General features: G+C 43.9%; 1 protein-coding gene across 11 annotated transcripts in view; it reads right to left on the reverse strand.

Moving 5' to 3' along the window:
* Positions 1 to 26,550, reverse strand: part of NF2 (neurofibromin 2) — a 100,783-nt gene that overhangs the window by 56,194 nt on the left and 18,039 nt on the right. For 5 of the 11 annotated variants that reach the window (XM_025399501.1, XM_025399493.1, XM_025399491.1 and 2 more), the window contains exons 2-4: positions 6,016 to 6,141; positions 3,692 to 3,814; positions 939 to 1,022 (exon numbers count right to left, since the gene is read on the reverse strand). In XM_025399501.1, the coding sequence (XP_025255286.1) occupies positions 939 to 1,022; positions 3,692 to 3,814; positions 6,016 to 6,141 (333 nt within the window). Of the gene's footprint in view, positions 1 to 938; positions 1,023 to 3,691; positions 3,815 to 6,015; positions 6,142 to 14,979; positions 15,096 to 26,550 lie in introns of all 11 variants that reach the window. The other 6 variants (XM_025399495.1, XM_025399496.1, XM_025399499.1 and 3 more) reach the window with 4 other exon arrangements.

Genomic DNA, 26,550 nt, shown 5'->3' on the forward strand with positions numbered 1-26,550 from the left:
GGCGCGGTGGCTCACGCCTGTAATCCCAGCACTTTGGGAGGCCGAGGTGGGCAGATCATGAGGTCAGGAGATCGAGACCATCCTGGCTAACACGGTGAAACCCCGTCTCTATGAAAAATACAAAAAATGAGCCGGGCGTGGTGGTGGGCACCTGTAGTCCCAGCTTCTTGGGAGGCTGACGCAGGGGAATAGTGGGAACCCAGGAGGCGGAGCTTGCAGTGAGCCGAGATTGCGCCACTGCACTCCAGCCAGGGTGACAGAGTGAGACTCCGTCTGGCAGGGGAGGGGGGAAAAAAAAAAGGTCTATAGTGGTTTAATGGAAGTCAATGATTTTCAGCTAACCAGACAGCTCAATTGGGCCTGGTGGGCCACAGCACCTGCAGTGCTCAGCCACATGAACAGCTAGCATGTCAATCAGGGGCAGATGAAGCAGGGCATTCTCTGAGGGTGTAGTGTAGTGTCACACAGGGCAGCTGGTTCACAAATGAGTTCGGAGTGAGGACCTGGGCCTTTCTGACTTAAAGGCCATGTTTGGCTAAAACTGGAGACCACAAATTCATTTTTCCTGGCTAATAGAAAGGTTGTACCACATGGTTGAGTTTATGGTAAAAAGAAAAAAGGTTTGTCCAGTAAATATCATAAACCACATGTACATAATGAGATTACACAGAAAATTCATCTTGCTGAATGAATTCACTTAGAATGAATTCTAATTCATTAGAATGATACTTATAATTTGTGCACATCACACACACACAAGATCATACAAACACTGGAACAGCGACAGTGGTTCTCCCAAGTCCACAAGTCCCATAACATCTCACTTTCTGGGGCAAGTCTCTCTGAAGTACAGAAAACCCAAAGAAAGACAAGATAGGAGTGATCCCATAACCCAAATTAACCCCCAGGAAGAATACATTTTTCTTATTTGAGCCTACCTTGGCCTGGACGGCGTAAGAAGCCAGGAGCACAGAAGCCTCGGGAGGGCAGTAGATCTTTTCATCTAAAATCTGCTTCTTTACCTGAAAGGAGCAACAAGGGGGACATGATACTGTGTGCGTGGAAGTGAGATGTATAGGCTGATCACAACAGATGGCTGCACGGCATTCTAATGAGGGTTGCCAGAGCAGCCTGTTAATAATTTTCTGACAAAGGGTACAATATTTTTTTACTGATGCAGACAGGTGGAGAGTTCAGTCACAGAAGTTACTGGTATGACGGCTATGCATAAAAACCCCCTTACCTCTTCTCTTCATGATCAATGCTGAAGAGTAAAAATGGTCTCTGTAGTTACAACAGAGGCTGTGTGACAGAGCACCATGAACCCAAGAAGTGTCAAGAGCAGCTCTGGGGGTGACTGCAGCCTCAGTACCTTTGAATACACATGGTCCCAGAGGAAATGGATCTACTGTTAAGTATTAACACAAGACAAAAGTCACCAAGGCCACTGAGTTATGACTGCAGGAAAAAACCATCACTCTCAACATGCTGCTCTAAGGGAAAAGGAAGCAATAAAATTTGATCGATTCAACTTTTAAGTACACGTGAGGTCCAGGAAATATAATTCTTAAGCCATAATGTTGAATTAACATATTTCATTGCACTTGATTTTCTTAGAATGGTGCAACTTGGCATGTTCCAGACACAGAAGCAAGACAACGGCATGACGTGGTAGGGGGGACATTGAAATAAACACAACAGGAAAGCCAGCTCTCCTCTCACAGATATCAACAGTCACCGGATTCATAAAAGCAGTAAATTTTGCCTTGCTCAGTCATAAAAATGCCTTAACATTTCAGTATGGGGAAAATCAAGCCAAAGTCACACAAGAGACAGGCAGTGCTTCCAAGTGCTTACAAGAAAGCCATTTCTACAACATTAGGGCATTCTGGGACCTAGGAGATGGTTATGTGCTTTCGTTCAAACACAAAAATTCTTCTCAGGTTTTAAAAGCAATTTTACATTCTTAAGAGAGAAAATGAAACCTGAGATGTTTCTGAAGCAGTGAAACTTTCTAATCCCTTGGTTTCATTTCCAAAGAGAGGGGGAAAAAAGCAACACTATAGAAAAACTGAAAGAGTGTCCCCTTTTTTTTTTTTTGAGAAGGAGTTTCGCCCTTGTTGCCCAGGCTGGAGTGCAATGGTGCGATCTCAGCTCACTGCAACCTCCACCTCCTGAGTTCAAGCGATTCTCCTGCCTCAATCTCCCGAGTAGCTGGGATTACAGGCGTGTGCCACCATGCCCGGCTAATTTTGTATTTTTAGTAAGGACGGGGTTTCTCCAAGTTGGTCAGGGTGGTCTCAAACTCCTGACCTCAGATATCCGCCCGCCTTGGCTTCCCAAAGTGTTGGGATTACAGGAGTGAGCCACCACGTCCAGCCTAAGAGTGTCCCTTTGATTTGAAAACATCTGAAATAAATTTGTCACCTCTTTTGCGTGCGCGCGCACACACACACACACCCCCCAGACCTTTTTAAAAAAGAATTTAGGGGGTCTTATTATATTTAACTTAATATTTGCTAAACACAATATACTGAGGCTGAAATTAATTACAGGAGGGCTATGTGACAGACTACCCATCTATCTCTGGGAAATCACGTAATTAATGCCCCTACTGCCATCTTTTACATTACTGAAACCTTTGAGCACACAAATAGCCCCCGTGCCAATCACTGAAACTGGCCATGAAACTGGGGGGCCACTCTGACCTGCAGTAAGAACATAAGTGAAACTGATAAGGTTTTCATCCTCACACCAGTTCCCCTCCCTGTGCCTCTGAATGGTCAACTTATAATTATGAATTTCCTAATTTCTTCAATTCGGTTGGACAATTACTTATGGAATGCCTACTGTGCACTTAATGAGCCTTGCCTTTAAGGGGCTTACAATCTAATGAGGAAGTAAGGAAGAAACAGGACAATTAAGGACACAGCATAGCATGAAGCATGATGTCTGAAGTACCACATATGGGGGACAAACTGAGTGTCACTAGAACTCTGAAGTTTTCTCTTTTTTTTTTTAGACAGAGTCTCACTCTGTCACCCAGGCTGGAGTGAAGTGGCTCAATTTTGGTTCACTGCAACCTATGCCTCCTGGGTTCAAGTGATTCTCCTGCCTCAGCCTCCTGAGTAGCTGGGATTACAGGCATGGGCCATCACGCCTGGCTAATTTTTGTATTTTTAGTAGAGATGGGGTTTCACTATGTTGGTCAGGCTGGTCTCGAACTCCTGACCTCGTGATCCGCCCACCTCAGCTTCCCAAAGTGCTGGGATTACAGGCATGAGCCACCATGCCCAGCTGAAGTTCTCTCTTAATGAGAGGGGATTTTAAACTTTCGGAAGAACTACTCCTTTATACAACTCTCTCTTTAGCCTTCCTTTGAAACGATTGAGTACTTTTAAGTTAGCTAGAAGAAAACAGGATCCATTTTCAAGGAGATTTTAAGTTAGGTAGCTACTTGTATCCATTCTTCACCATCACACCTTCACAATTTCATCTGACACCAATTTTCATCACTCAAGTATAGTTCTGTTCTGAAGACTTTTTTCCATTACAGAACCAAAGGAGCTGACTTTCCAGAGGTAGAATATTTTTGCAATACAAAGGTGTTTGTGGTCAACTCTGAGGCCAACTCTGCAACCATTCCTGGGCAAGTTCTCTCAGAACTGGGGGGTAGCCTGGACTGATGTACCTGCAAGAAGAATAAATGTTGTGTGATCTCCTGAACCAGCTCCTCTTCGGCATTCTCAGGATAAAATTTGGCCAGGAAGTGAAAGGTGACTGGTTCTTCCTTTGAAACATCATGATCCAGTACCTGCAGAATTGCAGAGCAAAAGACAAACACACTATATTGGCACTTCTTCCTCCTGTGCTACCCTCAAAGAAGCTTTTGCAAGGTGTTCATTAAATTCTTTTCCCACTAAATTTATCACATTTCCTGAAAGTTGTGATTCTACAGTTTGAAGCATTCACAAAGTCATAAAGAGGTAATATTCACTTCCCATGGTGTTTCTGAAACAAATTAATCAATAGCCCCAAGAAGTGAGTAGAGCTAGGATTAAGGCATAAATGTTCTCAGGGCCACAGAATAGTTAAAAACTAGAAATTTATCACTCAGTAGTCTTGGGCACTGTCCTTTATAGTAGGTGGAAGGTTTTTTAATTATCTGAAGTAGTGGAATCTTCCTTTATTCTTTTTTCTTGCTGCCTACTGCCAATATTTAGGTCCAGGTTAGAATACGGCTTAGAGGGCCGGGCCGGTAGTTCACACCTATAATCCCAGCACTCTGGGAGGCCGAAGCGGGTGGATCACTTAAGGTCAGGAGTTCAAGACCAGCCTGGCCAACACGGTGAAACCCCGCCTCTACTAAAAATACAAAAGAATTAGCCAGGTGTGGTGGTGGAAGCCTGTAATTCCAGCTACTCAGGAGGCTGAGGCAGGAGAATCTCTTGAACCCGGAAGGTGGAGGTTGCAGTGAGCCGAGATTGCGCCATTGCACTCTAGCCTGGGCAACAAGAGCAAAACTCTGTCTTTAAAAAAAAAAAGAATACAGCTTAGAGATGATGAACTAGATCATTATGAAATCATCTAAACATTAACTGAGCAACAGAAGCAAAATGTGTCCATCATGGCAACCCTTTGTTTCGAGGAACCTCCAGAGATGCCCCACAAAATACTTGAAGCACAGTCTGTAAACCGCTGCCTTTAATCTTCTAACAATTCCATTCACCCCTGTAAAGCTTGAACCGTCTGCTCTCTAGAGTGAATTTCAAGACACAAACATGCCATGTGACAGCCTACAAGGCTCCATTAACATGTGTCGTAATGTATTTCCCTTGAGCAGCAAGTTCCATGGCTCCTGATGCCCCCAATCTAATATCCATTTGGCCTACACTCAGCTATGATTAAAATTCACTTTGCTAAGAATCATGAAAAATATACAAAAAGTTTTGCTGTCTTTGACACATAACTCTCCATGCTCCTGCCCAAACTCTAGATGGCAATGCCAAGGAGATTCAAAATCTGGTCTATGATACTCTCACTGACAATGGCCCCTAGTGGCACTTAGATGCTCATGATTATTGGGAATTACCATTGAACTTACAACCAGCAGGGATTCTAATGTGATGATTTAGATTACTGTGTACATATGTGAACACAATTTGAACACTTAAGCTTTGAGTCAAACTGGTAAAAAAAAAAAATAGAAAGCCTTCATTATTTATCATGCTCAGGTAGGCAACTGAGGGGGTATCATTTGGAGTAAGAATGAGACATTGACTTACTTTGAAGTTCAGGTGTCTTTTAGGAGTTACTGACAAAAGCATACAGTGCTACTCCCTACCTGCTTTTCATGGCTAGGTAGGCAGGTCAGTAAGCAAGTGTATCTCTGTGTGAATATATGAACCCATGCAGAGGGCAGTTCCCTTAGGCAATATTCATTTCCAAGCCACATTAAAATTGCCAGGAGCCCAGCTTGCTTTGCCATGCTTCAGAAGCCCCAGAGAATCCTGAGGACAAAACGGACATTCTTTCACCCTGGGGACCAGGCACTCTCTATTCCTTAGATAATATTAATGATTAATTCATGTCAGACTATGGTGTTTCTCAAAAAGACTTAAAAATTTCCTAAAGAACACAAGCCCCAATACTCTCCAAAAGACACAAATTGGTTATTTTTAAGTATAAGAAGATAACAGTAATTTTTATTCATAAAGTTTTTATTCATAAACTGAAAGGCATAAAGCCAGAAGCAATCAGGCTGGTAACAATGGGTAAAAAAGCCAGGGCCAGCAGCAGTCTAATCCTGGTAACTTCTGCTTGCCCAGGAGAGCCTGCGGGGAGTAGGAAACCAGTAGCATCTCCAGGTCCTGCTTTCTGCATGACTTAATTCAGGAATGTGCCCCCTTCTCCATTACACAGTTACAGCGCCCCAATGATGAGCCAGGCGCCTGCTCAGGGAAAAACTGGAAAGCACACGTCAGCCCCATCAGTTTCATCGAGATCTAGCCCAACCTTCTTGTCCATTTTGAGCCAGGCCACTGTGTCCTTGATTGTGTACTGCAGTCCAAAGAACCAGGTTTCTCGGAGCCCCAGAGTCCGGCACACCAAATCAAAGAGGTCCTTCCCTTTCCACTTCATCTGCAATAACAAACCAATGGGGAAGGACACTGTGAGCAAAAATCATAATCCACTTGCACAAAAACCTTTTCTCTGCACTCTCCCACTCTCAGATTCCAAAACGTGGGGATGATACTAAGACAGCTGATGAGGACTGAATTCCTAAATAATTTTAAAGCTTCCTTCACAAACCCATGAGTGGGAAAATACCAATTAGAGCTTAATGGCTTAATCACTGCAAAGCATACACAATACATCCCTTGGACAGTTCCTTACGGATTTTAACATCCCCAAAGCTGCTAATTGAGGAAAGCTGGTAAATAAGCATCCTCATTTAGGAGAGTCTAGCCTCTTGAGTTAACTTGAAGAGATGGCTAGCTTCTAGGGACATTCATTTCCTTGAAATTTTGTTGATTTTTTTTTTAAATCATTATTTTGCCCTTGATAAAAGGCTAGTATTCCTTTAAATAAGACTGGTTTTACTACAGGTTTTTTTTTTAATGTAAAGAAATTACAATCAAAGTCGTAAATCATTGAGAAAAAGAACCATGAGAGACCAGATAGTCCAATCACAGGTCTCTCCTATCAAGGATGCCTAACTGAGGCCAAAGGGGAAGCTACTCACCCAGTCACCCAGAGCAATTTCAAACTCCTGGTATCTAAATCCAGGTGGTGAACAGATACCAATATACTGTAGTGTGTTTATCCTATAGCCTCACTTTCAAAAGAACCTGAAGCAATGGCTACTAAACTCTTCTCAGCTATTCCATCTGTTATGTGGAAAAGCAAGTTCAATGTCTTAAGGGAAGAGAATGGCCAGCAGCTTAGTAAATGTTGCCACCTAGTGGTTTTCAGGTTAAACCACCCAGGATGTTCCCATACAACCCCTTAGTTGCTGCTTGCCCCCTCCTTGCCCCAACCACCACTAAATATCAGATGGACATTCAAATACAAACTCGAGTGCGTTAGGATCATATGAGATGCATCACAGAAATGGTGGTCATGAAAGAGTAATCTTTCAACAGACATGGGAAAAAGGAGACCACTCAACTGCGGAAGCATCCATCCCTTCCTGCCCTCATTAGAAATCTCCACTCAAAGTCTTGGTACACTGAAGATGTCTAATGAAAAGGAATGAAAAAAATTCTTAGGCAGCCGGGCGGTGGTTCACGCCTGTAATCCCAGCACTTTGGGAGGCTGAGGCGGGCGGATCATGAGGTCAGGAGATCGAGACAATCCTGGCCAACATGGTGAAACCCTGTCTCTAGTAAAATACAAAAAATTAGTAGGCGTGGTAGCGCACGCCTGTAGTCCCAGCTACTTGGGAGGCTGAAGCAGCGGAATCGCTCAAACCCGGGAGGCAGAGATGGCAGTGAGCCGAGATTGCGCCAACTGCACTCCAGTCTGGCGACAAAGCAAGACTCCATCTCAAAAGAAAAAAAAATTATTAGGGTATAGAGACTTGCTATAAAACCAAGAAGGGAAAAATAAATTAGACCTCTAATACCTGATTGGTTTTTGCTAAAACCTGATTCTACAGGGAAGTTTTCAAGTAGGCTTTTTATTTTTAACACATATGAATGAACAGTGGGTTCTCTACAAGGTACTCAACAGGAAATCCCATTCCTTCTCCTGTGTTTGCAGTCAAAGTCAAGCAAAGCAGCAACCTAGATGGAAGAATATCAGGACCGCAGCAGACAAGTAGTTGAGATGCATACTGGTTTTTATCTTTTAGCAGCGCAGTTTCTCCTACCCTTCAGCTTCTGCCCTGTCTCCTCCCTGACTATAGTGGGGCCACTGCAACACTATAAAGATTGAGATCTTTAGGGATTATTTTGAGAAGAATAAAAGAAAATGATGAGTTTTATTTTTAACAGATGATCTCCCTCCTTTTTAAGGCTGAGTAATGGGCACATCCATTTCCCAGTCTGACAATAGGACAAAGGGCTTTTTAATTCACCAAAAGTTTTAATTTCTATAGGCAGATTTCACTGAAGAAATGTTATTTTGGAAAACTAGAAGCTTCAGGATGCTGATTATCCTCTTGTCTCTATTTTAAGGCAGCTCTAGTATATAAATTATAAATGACTACCTTACTACAAGATAATGTAACATTAAAGAACAGGCATTAACTTGGAAAAGTTAAACACCCCAGGGTTGAGAAGATCAAGGTAACGATTCCCAATCTGCCGTAACTCATGTTCATGGCGGGGCCGGGCTTTGGCAAGATGGGGCTGTCTGCAAGGGGGGTGTGCAGTGCATAGAAACAAAAGCTGCCACGGGAATGATGAGTGAATTTCCTGACTTGGGAGTTTAAATTCTCCAGCATAAAATTGTGTTAATGCGGTTTTCCTGTATTCTCTTCTACCTGGTTTTTAAAATGCAAAACTGGTCTTTGTTGAATGCCAAAAGACAATGTACTTGTCCCCCTTGGCACTTGCAACACAGTGAGGAGAAGTGCATCAACTCTGACACCAATTCAGAATGCCCTACTTAGATTTTTAACTTTGACACAAAGGATCGTAGACTGTCAAGAGTTGGAAATTAGCATGAGCAATTACCTAAGGCAGACTCATCCCGTTTTTGTGCAAATAAGGAAACTGAGTCACAGGATTCTTTGCCAGCTGACAAAGCACACACTGGCCTTTTTCATGGTGATCTAACATAGGCAAACCACAGACCCTAGAGTGCCTCTTTTCCTGTTCTGTGGGGTCCCTTTGTTCTTGCTGTCCAGCACTCCCCAGACACCTTTTCCAGTAAGTAACCAGTGTTTGAAACAAAATCCATTCTCAGAAGAGTCAGATATTGCTCATTTACAGCTCAATGTGAATTAAGCCTCTGTTACCTCCCACTTAGTCTTTCAACAAGGATTATAGAGCACACCCTACATGCCAACCAATGTTAGACACTGATGCTACAAAACGGTGGAAGCAGTGTTTTCCAGGAGAAATAGGCAAGACCTAGGTCAGAGAAGGCTTTAAAGAGCAAATGAGAGTTAGATGCAGGAGAGAAGGAAGTAAGTCTTTTTTAAAAGTCATGCTTTCTACAGGAAACTGCTAGTCATCTGGTAGAACTGAAACAGACAGGAGGTACATGGCGGGAATGGGGCTCCATGTGGGACCAGGTGGCTCGACTTCAGCCAAAAGCCACGAAGTCTTTGAAGACCCTTGGGCAGAGGAGTCATAGGCTCCAATCTGCATCCCGGATGGGCTCTGACAACAGGTTGGTGTATGAGTTGAAGGAAAGGTGCCCTGGATCAAGAAGGCCAGAAAGTAGGCCAATCCCTGACATAAGGAAGGCAGTAGAAGGGAGAGAAGGCTGCCTGAGAAATGGAAAAGAGGCAGAGTCACAGAACAGGTGCCTGAACAGGACCAGAGGAGACAGAATTAAGAGGGACACCTGTGTGTCTGGCTTGAGTACCAGGTGGTTCCACTAAAGGAGAGATAGAATCAAGGAGAAGCAGCAAATCTGGCAGGGATAGACAAGCAATTAAGTTTTAGACAAGATGAGTGAAGGTGCCTGAGGAAACCAAGTAAAGACAGCCAAACATATTTGATTTAAAGCCCTAATTCCACTTATAAAATAAAATGTTGTCTTTAAGCAATTAAGAAGTGTTCCTGTTTGGTTAAATCTAACTTCAACATGTTGTTACCTACATCAGGTTCTACTTTTCAACAAGCCCTTCCCCAAATGCATGAGGTTTGCTCAGTCTTCCTAATTTGGGTTTCTACTTCCTTAAAAAACAAGCACCATTGCAGGCGGATCACGAGGTCAGGAGATCGAGACTATCTTGGCTAACACGGTGAAACCCCGTCTCTACTAAAAATACAAAAAACTAGCCGGGTGTGGTGGCGGGCACCTGTAGTCCCAGCTACTCGGGAGGCTGAGGCAGGAGAATGGTGTGAACCCAGAAGGCAGAGCTTGCAGTGAGCCGAGATCATGCCACTGCATTCCAGCCTGGGTGACAGACTGAGACTCTGTCTCAAAAAAAAAAAAAAAAAAAAAAACAAGCACCATTGGTCACAGTTGCTCTGGGTGGTTCTCAGGTCACCCTGGGGAAAGAGGTCTTGGGGTGTGGACGGGGCGTCCAGGTGTCGGCCAACTTGCCAGAATATGACCAAGCTCATCTTCAGTGTCATCACTCGTTCACTACACCATGCTGATGCTGTGAAGTGACTCACTGTCCTCTGAACATCTCCTGAGACTGTAGGTGCCTCAGCACAAGGGCAGTATTAGTCCTCTTTCTGCTCCCCACAGTGCCCAGGCAACTGTGTACATACAAGACATGGCAAACAATGGCTGTCCACAGGATGGACTTGACTACTTCAAAAACTCAAAATTCAAAGACTTAAAGCCAGTTAACTCCCGCTCACCCACTTCTTCCACAAATAGTGAACACACACATTGTGTCCAAGCACTGCCCAAGGTGCAGGGGACAAATAGAGAATAAGAAACAAGTCTCTACTCTCAACGGACTAGGATATGAACTGGCTGGGAACAGATAATCACCCCCTTCACTGCACACATAAAACCCCAGGAGTGGGCTTTTAGCACTACAACACTTGTGAGTGCCACCACAGGGACACTCAGGGGTTGTGGGAACCTCCTACCCTGGACGGGTAGGGAAATGACATCTAAACTGGTTCCTGGTAGAAAAGAGGAACCAAGTGAAGACTAGGCTTGGGGAAGGAGGAGCAAGCAGGTAAGTATGTTCCAGGCAGAGGGAATAGCATATGCACAGGTCTAGAGGCAAAAAAAGAGGTCAGTCGTCCTTACAGGAAATGAGAGTAGGATAGTTCAGTCTGGCTGGAGGATAATGCTGTGTTTCCAAAAGGACCAAAACTACCATCTAAAATCAAGAACAAAAAATAATAATAAAATAAAATAAAAATACATAACATCAATTCTTTGTCAGCTAACTCTACCTCTCTCATCTGAACCAAAAAACAGAGAATGTCTGGTGACCATTTTCTCCATTCTCCCAAGTATGGAACACACTAGTACCATTCTAGAAATAAGAAAGAAGTTAAATTGTTACCTAAGATGGATGCCTCAGGACATGAGGGCTTAATCATTCCAGGAACTAGTCTAAAAGGAATATAGATAAGTGATGGTTACCTACCATTGGTATGAATCTCTGCACTGTCACTGTGTGACCTTGGGCAAGTGACTGAACTTCCTTGTGCTTTGCAATGGGGATAATAAACAGAACCCATCTTAGCAGATTGATCAAAGGATTAAGTGCACTGATACATTTAAAAACCCTAAGACAGTGCTTGGCCCATAGCAAATAAATACTCAGTAAGGGGTAGTTATTGTTCATTGTAACTCTGCCTCCTCTCCTTAGATTCTCAAGTGGCACTGTTTAAAGCCTCCCAGCCCAGCTTCACACCAAGGATGATGGATGACAGATCATAAAGGGCACCATCAATTCTCACTGAGCTAACCATACTATCACTCATTTGACAAACCTTTATTGAGCATCCACTACGTCCCGGTCATTGTGCTCAAAACAGGAGATAAATGATGAATTGAGGACAAGACACTGTCCCTGTTCATGTCTGACAGGGAAGACAGGTAAATGGATCACAAAAAATGCAACCTGGTAAGTGCTAACAGAACAGGGTGCTGTGGCAACACAACTCAGGTATGGGTCTCCGGGAGTAAGGTCTTTCCTGAGGAGATGCTGTCTGAGCTGTGTCTTGAAAGCCAGGGGGTAGCTGAGCTGTGGTGAAGGGGCTGACAATAGGGAGGTCATGCCAGCCGGAGGGAACAGCAGGTCTGCCACTTGGGTCCAAGCTGTTGCAAAGTGAAGGAATGTTCTTTGCACTTTTCTAGTATCAGACAAACAGCATAATTATCCTATCTGCAGTACTGAATGTTCAATGCAGTACTGAATATGCAGCTTCAGCCCAGTGCGTGTGACAGCTCTGACTCTCCACGCTGATTAGGAACCAGGTTGTTCAGTCACCGATTCGAAGCAGTGATGCATCCTGTAACAATACCTGCGGGGCTCCAAGAACCTAGGACTAGCCGGATGAGTTTCATGTTTATTTTCTGGTTAAAAAATGTCCTTTTTGGATACCTGATGGCACGTAAGGCTTTCAGGTCCTGCACTCATGCCACTTGAGGGCCTTTTTGTTAGGGTTTATCATTTTTCCTCAACAGGTTGCCAAAAGAACAGCTCCTGGTTCTGATTAAATGTTTATTTAACCCCATCGCTTTCCACCCAGCCAAAGTGTTCAAACTACTCTGGATCCACCACAGTTCCCTGCCTCATCTCAGCCTAGAAGAAGAGGGAGGCTAAAAGGCAGATGCTCATTTTGCAGAAAGAAAGAGAGAAGTGGAAAGGTGACTTGCAGTAAGAAGAAAGGCAGAGGCCGGGCGCGGTGGCTCAAGCCTGTAATCCCAGCACTTTGGGAGGCCGAGACGGGCGGATCACGAGGTCAGGAGATCGAGACCATCCTGGCTAACACGGTGAAACCCCGTCTCTACTAAAAAATACAAAAAACTAGCTGGGCGCAGTGGCGGGCGCCTGTAGTCCCAGCTACTCGGGAGGCTGAGGCAGGAGAATGGCGCGAACCCGGGAGGCGGAGCTTGCAGTGAGCTGAGATCCGGCCACTGCACTCCAGCCTGGGCGGCAGAGCGAGACTCCGTCTCAAAAAAAAAAAAAAAAAAAAAAAAAAAAGAAGAAAGGCAGAAAGCACAAATGTGGACTCCAATGCCTGGAAGCTCCCTTCCACAGACCTCCTCCTCAAGGTGCCCTTCAGGCAGAGGCTAACGGGAGGAGTCTGGAAGTCTGATGCTTCTCACCTTTGTGGCTGTGCTCACCCATTACTTTAACAGGCTGCAGTGCTATTTCATAGATATATACTTGTGCCTGTATCATAGATAGATGTGTATGAACTTTATAAACAGGACTAAGTGCTGTCAGCTTGCTATTTTTTTGTAGGAGCTGAATTTATGAGCTTTACCCAGAGTGAAGTGCTCGTAATTTATCAACCTAGAATGTTTTAAGTAAATAGCACTAAGCACTTATGTTCCACAGCAGGAACACAACTGGAATGCAGTACTCTTCTGTTATAGGAAGCAAACAGCACCAATAACCTGCAGGACTGATTGAGGTCTATTTACCAGGGAAGCATTAGGAATAACATCTACTGAACAGCCATCTTGCAACTGGCCAGGTTGAGACTCAACCCTAAAACTGCCATTTGTTTTTTGCTTTGACAGCTGCATTTCTCCCTCTGCTTTCTTTGAGACATACAGCCATCAACAATCGAATCCTGGTACCTGCTGATACAACAGTGCAGGGTGAGTAAGAAACCAGACCCATGGGACAGGAAAAGGCCACAGTTTGAAAAGGACAACTTTCTTGAAGAAAGTGAACTGAATTTGGCTACTATATATGAAATGCCTAAGTATTAGAACCTATGGAGAAATGTCGACTTTAAAGAGAAGACTAAAATATGGAAAAAGCTAAAAGAGAAGCAATATTCCATTTCATAGAGGTCCGGTGGGCTAAATTATCAGCCACACAAAGAATGCTGTTTGACTGGCTGTCTCCTCCGCAGAAAATGAAAGAGAACCGACGAACTCAGCATTCACTTAACAGTTTCTTCTAATTAGCTCACAAGCTACCATAGCATTTACCATAAAAACTGTCAAAAGGTTAGCTCCCATACAGATAGAGCAACAAAAGGAACGGCACCTCCCCAGGCTCAGGACATGTGCCACATGTCTGCCATTATTTCAGAAACAGAAAACAAAGGATGATGTGATTTCCCATCTCAATGTTTATCCATAACTGACTTCTGCAGTCATAGATGGCCTAAGAGAACAGGTTTATAGGAGACTTGAGAATTTAAGATGCTAATGTACCAGATCCAAACCTGAATACAACTTTTGTCTGTTTTGAAAAATAGATGCCAGGCCGGGCACGGTGGCTCACACCTGTAATCCCAGCACTTTGGAAGGCCAAAGTGGGCGGATCACAAGGTCAGGAGATGGAGACCACGTTGAAACCCCATCTCTACTAAAAATACAAAAAATTAGCCAGGCGTTGTGGCGGGCGCCTGTAGTCCCAGCTAGTCAGGAGGCTGAGGCAGGAGAATGGCGTGAACCCGGGAGGCGGAGCTTGCAGTGAGCTGAGATCGCACCACTGCACTCCAGCCTGGAGGACACAGCAAGACTCTATCTCAAAAAAAAAAAAAAAAAAAAAAAAATAGATGCCAAATACCTCAATTTACAAGAAAAACACAATGGAAAGTTATAAAAGTAATTTTGCTGTGCAGTAAGTGAATAATAAATTCCATTAAAATCTATTCTGATTAAGCGAAGAAGATACAAAACTGCAGTAACGTACATCTAACACTGATACTCTCAATTCAGGGTATGGTATCACCACACAACAAAAGCTGTTCTTGTGTCTCATGATTAAACCGCAAAACCACCATGCCATTTCCTTTCATAATTAAAGGATATACCACACCTCAACCATTATTCTCAACATGAGGGAAAAAGAGATCCTCCAAATAGAAATAGATCATAGGTCAACACCTGTGAAAAGAAGTGCAGGGAAAAAAAATAGATCATAGCAAAAAGAGAGAGAGAGGGAGAGAGGGAGACTTTTGTCCTCTGCTCTACCAATCTTGAACCCTACATCCTTCATTTAAATCTGGGCAAGATCTCACATACGTGGAGGCTGGGCGCAGTGGCTCATGCCTGTAATCCCAGCACTTTGGGAGGCCAAGGAAGGTGGATCACCTGAGGTCAGGAGTTCGAGACCAGCCTGGCCAACATGGTGAAACCCCATCTCTACTAAAAATATAAAAATTAGCTGGGCATGGTGGCGCACACTTGTAGTCCCAGCTACTTGGGAAGCTGAGGCAGGAGAAGTTGCTTGAACCTGGAAGGCAAAGGTTGCAGTGAGCTGAGATCACGCCACTGCACTCCAGCTGGGGTGACAGACAAGACTATCTCAAAAAAAAAAAAAAAAAAAAATCACAAACTTGAAACCTCCTCTTTGCAAAAATCCCAACTCTAATCTCTTGCCCTGTCAGTTTCTGCTATAATCAACTACAGCAAGTAATTTTCTTCTCCCAGTTCTCCAATCATCTCTGTTATTATGCCAAATCTATTTAAATTATTACCTTCAACTCTTCATCAATTGCTTCCTCCCTCCTTCAATCAATTACTCTACCTTATTACAACCCAGCCTATGTCCTCCCACGTCAGCAAACTTATGTGCTTCCACTTATTTGTAACCAGACCTTTCTAAGATCCATCCCTTTGTCTCCCTGCTGTCCACACCCCCCAATACCACATACATGAATCACTACGGGCTTTACATGTATTGAAAAATGAGGTACTTAGGCCGGGCGCAGTGGCTCAAGCCTGTAATCCCAGCACTTTGGGAGGCCGAGACGGGCGGATCACGAGGTCAGGAGATCGAGACCATCCTGGCTAACATGGTGAAACCCCGTCTCTACTAAAAATACAAAAAACTAGCCGGGCGTGGTGGCGGGCGCCTGTAGTCCCAGCTACTCGGAGGCTGAGGCGGGAGAATGGCGTGAACCCGGGAGGTGGAGCTTGCAGTGAGCCGAGATCGCGCCACTGCACTCCAGCCTGGGCGACAGAGCGAGACTCCGTCTCAAAAAAAAAAAAAAAAAAAAAAAAAAAGAAAAATGAGGTACTTGTCTTTCTCCAAGTTTTCTGTCTTTCCTCCAATTCTGCAGATCACAAACTCCTTGAAGGGAAGGGTATACACGTATACACACACACACACACACACACACACACAGATTAAGTCTCCCAGAATCCTGGCAAGTGCTGCATAATCTGTGGATACTCCATAAATGCTTGATGCTTATGGTTGGCTGATGATGTTGATGATAATCATGATAACTAGATGAGGCTTCTGAGCAGAACAGTCTTCTAAGTATTGATTGCAATGAAGCAAGAATTTATGACATTCGTTATTAAAAATGTAACTGCATAATTAGGCTTTAAGGTATATATTTTACCCCTTTGATGACACATACTGATTTCCTCTCTCTAAAAATACTTTGGCAAGGAAATCTAAATCTCAAAGAACCAAAGAAGAAAATTTTCCACAGAACAAAGGAGACTAGTAAGAAACAAATCACAGCACCTTGGGAAGCCACAAAATGGAGCTTTTAAACTCTGATAAGTCTTTCAAAACCAAATGAATTACAGTTTTTTAGGGGGAAAAAAGGCCTTATGCTTGCAGTTTCTGGCATCTTTCCCGCTGAAGTGCAGAGCAGTTATGGGACCGGCAGAAACCCAGCAGGGAGGTCTATATCCTAGATTCTCTGCCTCAACCACACACAAGTCTATGACTTGGGTGTACCATGCACCTCAACCAGGTCTCAGTTTCTTCATTTGTAAATCTCTTATGAGCCATGCAATCACCATATTTTACTATGCTGTAAACAAAGAAGATTCGCTTCAAAGTTGACTGACAGATGACAAAGCAAAAAGAAACAATACAACCATGGTGCTATAAAAGCAATACAGTCCCCACAAAAGCAAACACAACAATCTCTATCTTTGGAATTTAGCTCACAACATGAGAGCAATCATAGCTCTGTCAAACAGCTATAAAACACCCAAACCGGCTTTGCTGGGTAAGTCACTTAACCTCTTTGGGTCTTGGCTTCCATAATCATCAAGTGATCTTTCAGGATTAATACCACTCTCTGAGTCTATGAGCTTGACATGACTTTGTATAAACCATGCAGCACTTTTTCATTGCTACAATAATTTTCTTTTAATCCTTTAACATCTCATTCTGTATCTTAAAATCATTTTCAGGGATGTAAATGACTTCACCTTTAGTTTATGTGTGGTTTCACATTCTTTTCCCTCATTCAGCGTCTGCTATTATATTCCTTACTCCTAATAATCATGAGTTGACTGTATAATAATGAACTCTCTGATGTAGTAAAATTGGGAATGATAATGCTGCTGAAAAATAGAAGTTTTTATCACCTAGCATGTTATTGATATTCAGTAATTGGCAATAATTACAAATGTGTGATATACTGAGAATAATTTTGCAGAGCACTACAAATAGGAAACAATAGTAAATTCAGCACAAATAAGGCACAAGGTTAAATTTCAAATGCCTAAACATCAGGTAACAACTACCAGACTATGAAACACAACTCCTGACTAAGTATCAACCAACTGATCACTCCTGCCCTGGACAATGTAAAAATTGTGGTTAGTATGTAACAACGCATTCCTTCAAAAAAGCTCCCAGCACAACAGAGATACAGCATGATCTATTCACGTGAACCAGCTTCTATAGAACCCAGACATTTGCCTGGAAATAAATTTTGAATATTCTGTTTCTAGCTTGACCTTTTGATTAAGTTTCATGGTCACCAATGATAATAAAACTGACTTTAATAACATTAGAAGGTATAGGCATGAGTGGGTAGGACTGGTAAAAATATCTGTAGATGAGGCCAGGCGTGGTGGCTCACACCTGTAATCCCAGCACTTTGGGAGGCCGAGGCAGGCGGATCACGAAGTCAAGAGATTGAGACCATCCTGGCCAACATGGTGAAACTCCGTCTCTGCTAAAAATACAAAAATTAGCTGGGCGTGGTGGCATGCGCCTGTAGTCCCAGCTACTCAGGAGGTGGAGGCAGGAGAATCACTTGAACCCAGGAGGCAGAGGTTGCCATGAGCTGAGAGGGAGCCACTGTACTCCAGCCTGGTGACAGAGTAAGACCCTGTCTCAAAAAAAAAAAAAAAAGTCTGCAGATGGATAAGAACTACTGTGGGCTGAACACTAACATATTTATGAGACTGATTTAATCTCAAAATCAATATGATTAAGATAGTAGGGAGATGCACTGTTGGTGAATTTAAAACCACAGATCAGTCGAGATACATTTAGTAATTACTCCGGGCTTCAGTTTCAAGTTTATCTGAATGCCCAACTATTGAAACTATAGAAACAAGGCTAAAACAGGCAAGGTGGAGGGAAAAGCTATAAGCAACATAACTCACTAAGAGAAAGTTTATATGAATTTTTCAAAGCTAGGTTCAAATTTGGCAAAGAAGCAAAAGAGAACAGTAGCGAAAGAGTTGGAAGAGAAAAGGCTGTGTCTTTAGAAATGATGCAGTCTGGCACCACCTAGTGGTGCCACAGAGATTCCTGCACTAGGACAAGCGCCTTGAGTCAACACGAGTGACTAAAGATTTCATCAAAATTTCTTTCCCTTAAGTCAGCACTACTTTGGTAATAAATTTTGATGCACTAAAAATGTCCTAAAAGATGTGGATTTAGAATCTAAATTAGACAAAGCACAGACAGGAGGACAGAACACATCATCCTGTAACAAGAATTGAGAAGCCTCATCACCAGCTGGCTAGAAAGATTAGCAGCTCGGAGAAAACTCAATTCTGGGTTTTTAAAACCCAGCACTTTAGTTTATGAAATTAAAAATAAACAAGCACCAAAAATGTTCTTTGGACAGGAATGCAAAACTAGCATGAATAATTGGAGAAGTCATCAAAAACAAAGAAAAAAGAAAAATTTCAAAATGACACACTAGGGACAAAAGAATGCAGAACAATTAACTATGGCAGAAATCCGAAACGAATCCTGCTATCACCGTGGACATCAAGCTAAATAGAGATGTATTACACAGCACGTTACAAAAAAGAAGATGCAGCCAGGTGCAATGGCTCGCGTCTGTAATCCCAACACTTTGGGAGGCCAAGGCGGGCGGATCATGAGGTCAAGAGATCATGACCATCCTGGCCAACATGGTGAAACCCCATCTCTACTAAAAATACAAAAATTAGCTGGGCGTGGTGGCGCACGCCTGTAGTCCCAGCTACTCGGAAGGCTGAGGCAGGAGAATCGCTCAAATCCGAGAAGCGGAGGTTGCAGTGAGCCGAGATCTCGCCACTGCACTCCACCCTGGCGACAGAGCGAGATTCTGTCTCAAAAAAATAAAGAAAGAAAGAAAAGAAGATCCTTCAACAAGAATATGGCATAAGATGAGTTCACTTTATTTGGACTAATAGAGGGTCTACAATTATAAAGGCATGGATAATCTGAATAAGGTTCAAAGAAAATGAAGTCAATGATTAAAGGAGAAAATTCACAGTGCTTCTGGCATGAGACACTTCCTGTTCCCACACTCCCAGCCCATGACAACATAAATAGGTAATATTTCTCAAATGCTTACTACGGGTCAGGCCCTGGACCAAGTGCCTGTAAAGGTCCACCTCATTCATGTCTCAAAACAACCCTGGCCGGGCACGGTTGCTCACACCTGTAATCCCAGCACTTAGGGAGGCCAAGGCAGGAGGATCACTTGAGGTTAGGAGTTCAAGGCCAGCCTAGCCAACATGGCGAAACTCCATCTCTACTAAAAATACAAAAATCAGCTAGGTGTGGTGGTGCGCTCCTATAACCCCAGCTATTCAGGAGACTGAGGCATGAGAATCGCTTGAACCCAGGAGGCGAAGGTTGCAGTGAGCCGAGATGGTGCCACTGTACTCCAGCCTGGGCGACAGAGGGAGACTCCGTCTCAAAACAAACAAACAAAACAAAAAACCCTATAAAAAAGATACTATTATTCTCATTTTATAGATGCAGCAACTGAGGTTTAAAGAGTTAAGTTCAAGGTCACTTGGGAAGCAGGTAGCAGCAGCAGGGCTTTTCCCAGGCCAATTTACCCCTTCCATCAGGGCTGTAGCTCTTATGCTTTAAGCAATATTCTTCCTGTCCTCTAGCAGATTTTCTCATGCCTATACACTCAAGTCTTGAGACGACTTCCTACCAAAGAAGAAAACATGAAAGGGAGAGGAGCACCGTGAGCCTCTTATACCCAGATCACCTAAAATAAGATGCTAAAGCTGAAGGCCTTTGAAAGTGAGTTCTTCCCCTCATCTTTCAGAAGAACTGAGGCCTGGGGGAAATAAGTGATGTCACACGGTCACATGGTGGAGCTCTGTCTAGAAGCCTGGTGTTCAGACATCAGTTTAGGGATCTTGATCGTTTTACACAAGTAACACCCTGATTGCATGCAGGAACTAGACAAGAGAAAGTGCACTGACTTCCTGAGCTCAACTGTGGCCAGGCTTGACCCAAATTCCCTTCTGCCTGGCTGACCTCGGAGACTGAGGACGGGCTTTAGACCTCAGAACCTCCTGAATCTTGAGCCTAGAAGGTCTTCTACTCATTCTTGGTCACAGAACAGCCTGATCCCTGGATTCACTCAACGCTTACATCTGCCTAGTTTTGTCCCAGCCCCTAGTGAGTCCCACTGCTGTTCAGGTTTCAATGTGATACCTCGCCCAAAGCATTTGCCTTCTAATTGTTTCCAATTTCCAACCTCTCTCTCCCCACCCCAAACCCCAAACATTCCAAATCATTTTGCATGCCAACCATTTTAAATCACACTCCTAGTAAACACTTCAAAGCTCTTCATCGCATCTGATGAATACAAGCCTCTTTAACCTGGGCTTCATGAGCCTCCAATATCTAGCTTGAACGTACCAATTCACACACATCTCTAGCTGGGCACGGTGCCTCTTGCCTGTAGTCCCAGCTACTTGGGAGGCTTAGGCAGGAGGATCACTTGAGCCCAGCAGGTCAAGTCTATAGTGAGCTGTGATAGCACCACTGCACTCCAGTCTGGGTGAGACCCCATTTCAAAAAAAAAAAAAGAAAAAAAAAAGGCCAGGTGCGGTGGTTCACGCCTGTAATCCCAGCACTTTGGGAGGCCGAGGCGGGCGGATCACAAGGTCAGGAGATCGAGACCATCCTGGCCAACATGGTGAAACTTCGTCTCTACTAAAAATACAAAAATTAGCCGAGTGTGGTGGCACACGCCCATAATCCCAGCTACAGGAGGCTGAGGCAAGAGAATTGCTTGAACCTGGGAGGTGGACGTTGCAGTGAGCAGAGATCACACCACTGCACTCCAGCCTGGGTGACAGAGCGAGACTCCATCTCAAAAAAAAAAAAGAAAAGAAAAGAAAAAAAAAACAGGCTCTTCCAAAACTGAACTGTCAGTGAGAGGGAAGCAGATTTTAAAAGTTAAAGAAATAGTGTCGTCTGAACAGATAACTAACTTTTCAAAATCTGTACATGAAAGAGTCTCAGAATAAAGATGTTACCAATTGCTATCTAGGTGGGCATACCAAATGTTATGAGGAGACACCAGGCTGAATACAGGCAGGAGCATTCTGACTATGTTAAAGATGCAACTGGACAATGCTTAACTCTTATAAAATAAGCCTCATTTTAAGCCAAAGGTAAGGAATTCTCATTATATCATGGGCAAGTGAAAATGACTCACTTACAGAAAATGTCCACTTGATTCAAAATGACAAACTAGACACTGAGGCAATGTAGCAGGGATCATTAGTCATGTCATTCACCCGGCAAAAATGTAAGCCACTGGCAAGCTTACAAAATGCTTTTGAGATAGTATCATACACCAAATGCAATAAAATAATGCCATAGACAAATAGTTGTTAAGTTGAGGAAGTCCTTCAAAGGATCTCTTCTTTTTCCTGTTTACCAAAATACCTAAGTTCTCTCCAGGTTTCTAACCTTTTCTCTCCTACTCCTCTTTTACACTTCCTATTTGGGTAGCATAGGATAGTGGAAAGAGGGCTGGCCTGAAAGACAGATAATCTAGCTTCAAATCTCAGTCCCATCACTTAGAAGCTATGTGGTGACCTTGGGCACAAAGAGGAGGAAACTCTTGAGCATAGCCTAGAAGGAGAATGAGTGTAGTTCTGCCAGGCAACAAGTGAGAATGGCATTCCAGGCAAAGAGAACAGCCTATGCAAAGGTGTGGCAGAGTGAAGGAGGGACCAGGACAACAGGCCCAGAGCAAGAGCGTACGTGAGGAAGTGGAGGAGAGGCTGAGAAGGTGAGCAAGCTGACGACAGGCACTGAACTTATTTCCTTTTTATTTTTTTAAATTTATTTTATTTATTTATTTATTTATTTTTTGAGACAAGGTCTCATTCTGTCACCCAGGCTGGAGTGCAGTGGTGCAATCAGGAAGCTCATGGCAGCCTCGCCCTCCCAGGTTCATGTGATCCTCCCACCTCAGCCTCCCGAGACGCTAGGACCACAGGTGCACACCACCACAACCGGCTAATTTTTGTACTTTTTGTAGAGACAGGGTTTCGCCGTGTTGCCCAGGCTGTTATTTCTTTTAGGTAACAACCATTATATATAGTACTTACCTTGTGTTAGGTACTATTCTAAGTACTTTACCAGAAATTACTCAAATTTAATTCTTGTAACACCATGAGGGAAGAATTAATTACAATCACCATTTTACAGATAGGGAACAGAGGCATGTGAGGGGGTTACAGAGCTTTAAGGTTGCAAAGCTGGTTAGAGGCAGAGCCAGGAATCAAACTCTGAAGTCTATGCTTGTAATCTCTAGGCTATGCTGCCTCAGCAGCCCCAACAAGGAAACTGAAGCTTGAGCTAAGACTTGCTCAACTTACATGAGAGCCTCAATGTGAGGTTCAAAAAAGCAACTGCAGGCTTTACTGGTCAATATTAAGTGAAAGGGTGTGCCCATCTATTCTCCCTAGTCTCTCACTACCTACCTGTCCCTGTCCTATTCTGCCTCTTTCAGTATAGATGGTGGCTTCACTGAGCCTTTAAGCATGCTATGTATCCTGTCTGAGCCCCCATTTCCCCACTTAAAGATGAAGCCAATTACAGAACCTAGGTCCAAAGTAGCCCTTGATCACTGCTAGGAGGTGTTCCCTTCCTGGTCCACGTGGGCACCCAGTAAATCACAGAGCTGGGTGTGGTGGCTCACACCTATAATCCTAGCACTTTGGGAGGCTGAGGCAGGAGGATCCCTTGAGCCCAGGAGTTTGAGACCAACCAATGTAGGAAGACCCTTTTTTTTTTTGGAGACGGAGTCTCTCCCTGTCATCCAGGCTGGAGTGCAGTGGCTCAATCTTGGGTAACCTCCACCTCAGGCAATTATCCTGCCTCAGCCTCCCAAGTAGCTGGGATTACAGGCACATGCCACTGCCCCCAGCTAATTTTTCTATTTTTAGTAGAGACGGGTTTTTCCCATGTTGGCCAGGCTAGTCTTGAACTCCTGACCTCAAGTATCCACCCGCCTCAGACTTCCAAAGTGCTGGGATTACAGGAATGAGCCACCACACCTGGCCGACCCTGTCTCTATTTTTAAAAACAAATACATAAAAGAGACAGAGTCTCACTACAGGCTTCATGCAGTGGTACGAACATAGCTGACTGCAGCCTCCAACTCCTGGGCTCAAGTGATCCTCCTGTCTCAGCCTCCCAATTAGCTACGACTACAGGTGTGCACAACCACGCCTAATTACTATGTTTTTGTTTTTGTTTTTTTTTGAGACAGAGTCTCGCTCTTGTTGCCCAGGCTGGAGTGCAGTGGCATAATCTCGGCTCACTACAACCCTTGTCTCCCAGGTTCAAGCAGTTCTCCTGCCTCAGCCTCCGGAGTAGCTGGGACTACAGGCATAAGCCACCACGCCCAGCTAATTTTCATATTTTTAGTAGAGACAGGGTTTCACCATGTGCCCAGACTGGTCTCAAACTCCTGGCCTCAAGTAATCTGGCCGCCTCAGCCTCCCACTGGGATTACAGGTGTGAGCCACCTTGCCCAGCCTATTTTATAATATCTCTTGGATGAATAAATGAGTCCCTGTTATATCAAATGAGGTAGTGTGTATTTAAAGCATTTAGCATGGTACCCAGCACAAAGTAACAGCTAGTCCCTAGCCCTTTGTCCCACACAAAGACAGAATGGGGTCTAGTGGAGGGCAGCACTAGCCAGCATCTGTCCTCCTTCCTTCTTCACACCCTTTCATCAGCACTCATGCATTCATCACTCACCCCTGCCTGTCCATGTCCTAGACCTCAGTAGTGGCACCCATGCCATCCACAGGCACTGCTTAAAACCCATGGGAGAGGCCGGGCATGATGGCTCATGCCTGTAATCCCAGCACTTTGGGAGGCCGAGTCGGGCAGATCACGAGGTCAGGAGTTCAAGACCAGCCTGACAAACATGGTAAAACCCCGTCTCTACTAAAAATACAAAAATTAGCCTGGCGTGATGGCGGGTGCCTGTAATCCCAGCTACTGTGGAGGCTGAGGCAGGAGAATCGCTTGAACCTGGGAGACGGAGGTTGAAGTGAGCTGAGATCACGTCACTGCACTCCAGCCTGGGCGACAGAGCGAGACTCCATCTCAAAAAAAAAGAAAAAAACCCATGGGAGAGCACAGCAGTAAAAAGGTAGGTAACAGGCCAGGCGTGGTGGCTCATGCCTGTAATCCCAGCACTTTGGGAGGCCAAGGTGGGCGGATCACCTGAGGTGGGGAGTTCAAGACCAGCCTGACCAACATGGAGAAACCCCGTCTTTACTAAAAATACAAAAATTCGCAGGGCGTGGTGGTGCATGCCTGTAATCCCAGCTACTCGGGAGGCTGAGGCTGGAGAATCACTTGAACCCAGGAGGCAGAGGTTGTGGTGAGCCAAGATCGTGCCATTGCACGATCCAGTCTGGGTAACAAGAGTGAAACTCTGTCTCAAAAAAAAAAAAAAAAGGTAGATAACAGTCTTACTTCTGAAACACAAAAAAGTTTCTTGGTGCACTAATATAGAGTATAGAACTATTACCCTATACAATTACACTGCCCTCCAGAGTTTACATCCTTGAAGGGGATGGTTTGCCTGGTCCTAGGGAGTCTAGGATTTAAGATTTTACTGAAAATGCCAGAATTGTTCTGTCTTCCCCCTTTGAAAGTTCCTTCCATGGCCGGGCGCGGTGGCTCAAGCCTGTAATCCCAGCACTTTGGGAGGCCGAGACGGGCGGATCACGAGGTCAGAAGATCGAGACCATCCTGGCTAACCCGGTGAAACCCCGTCTCTACTAAAAAATACAAAAAACTAGCCGGGCGAGGTGGCGGGCGCCTGTAGTCCCAGCTCCTCGGGAGGCTGAGGCAGGAGAATGGCATAAACCCGGGAGGCGGAGCTTGCAGTGAGCTGAGATCTGGCCACTGCACTCCAGCCTGGGCGACAGAGCGAGACTCCGCCTCAAAAAAAAAAAAAAAAAAAGAAAGTTCCTTCCATTATGGACAACTTATGTCTACTTGTATGCTGGAATGATCTGTAATGTTGGTATTTAATCCAATCATAATCCCACTTAGGTATGTGAAAACATTTAGAATGCCAAACAACAGGAGAAGGAGGCTTTGTTTTCAATATGAGATAGTATTAGGATCTCTCACAACTTCCTGTTTGGTTTTTCTTACTGAGAGATTGAATTATTAGAGTAAAATTCCAGCCTAGATAAGAAATAACATAGCCGTTTAGCCTCCTGGCAAATTACACTCAGCACCCACTTTCTCAAAATGACAAATAACAAATCTTTCAAGTGGAAAAATCTTCCAAAGCATCCAGCCAATTGTGCAATGCAGCAAGTAGTGCAGGAGATTTTTCCCCCTATCTCTGCAGTAAAAAGAAAAAAAGTCTGAACTTATTAGCATAAGGTAACTTGACTCATATGTTAACTGCCACCGGTTCTGAACTTGAGTCCTTCTTGAAAAGCCACCTACATTTGACTTCAATAAAGTCAATAATTCTACAAGTACTCTCTCTCCTTTTTTTTCAAAATGCATCTGCCATCTCCTTGCATCAGCACCTTGCTCAGTTAATGGACAACATAAAAAGCAGGCAGGAGAGTAAAACTAATCACTTATCTGAGTCCTATCATCATAGATCAAACTATGATTACTTTCAACAGAATATGTGAACATGGTTTACAAACAGGTTTTTCCACTGGAAATCTGAGGTTCGGAGAGATGTAATGGCTTGATAAATCACAACAGGGCAGTGCCCATGGTAACCAGAGCCTCCTACTTTAGGCCAATTATAGTCCCTTCCTTATCTTCCTTTCTGCCAATGACTATGCATTCCATGAATCCTTGTAAGAACTCTGCAGGGTCAGCATTATTAGTCCCATTTTACCGATGAGAAAATAAGGTCCAGAGAGCTACATATCTTGTCCAAGGTAGAAGTAGTTTAGCTAGAATTCAAGCTCAGGTCTGTCTTTTTTCGAAGCCCATGCACTTTCTACTAATGCTCTGCTACTCAAAGTGTGGTCCTTGGGCTGGTGGCACAGGCATCATCACCTGAGTTTGTTATTAATACAGAATTCTCAGTTCCATCCCAGAACTACTGAATCAGAACCTACATTTGTCAAAGATTCCCCAGGTCATTTATGTAAAATTAAAGTTTGGCAAGCTTTGTACCATACCATCCAGCCTCTCTGAAAGTCACTACTATTATCCTTTTCTATAGATCAGTGGTTCTCAATGTGGTCATGGAGGTTGGGTAGGGA

This window comes from Theropithecus gelada, chromosome 10 (genome assembly GCF_003255815.1).
Source record: "Theropithecus gelada isolate Dixy chromosome 10, Tgel_1.0, whole genome shotgun sequence".
Taxonomy (NCBI): Eukaryota; Metazoa; Chordata; class Mammalia; order Primates; family Cercopithecidae; genus Theropithecus; species Theropithecus gelada.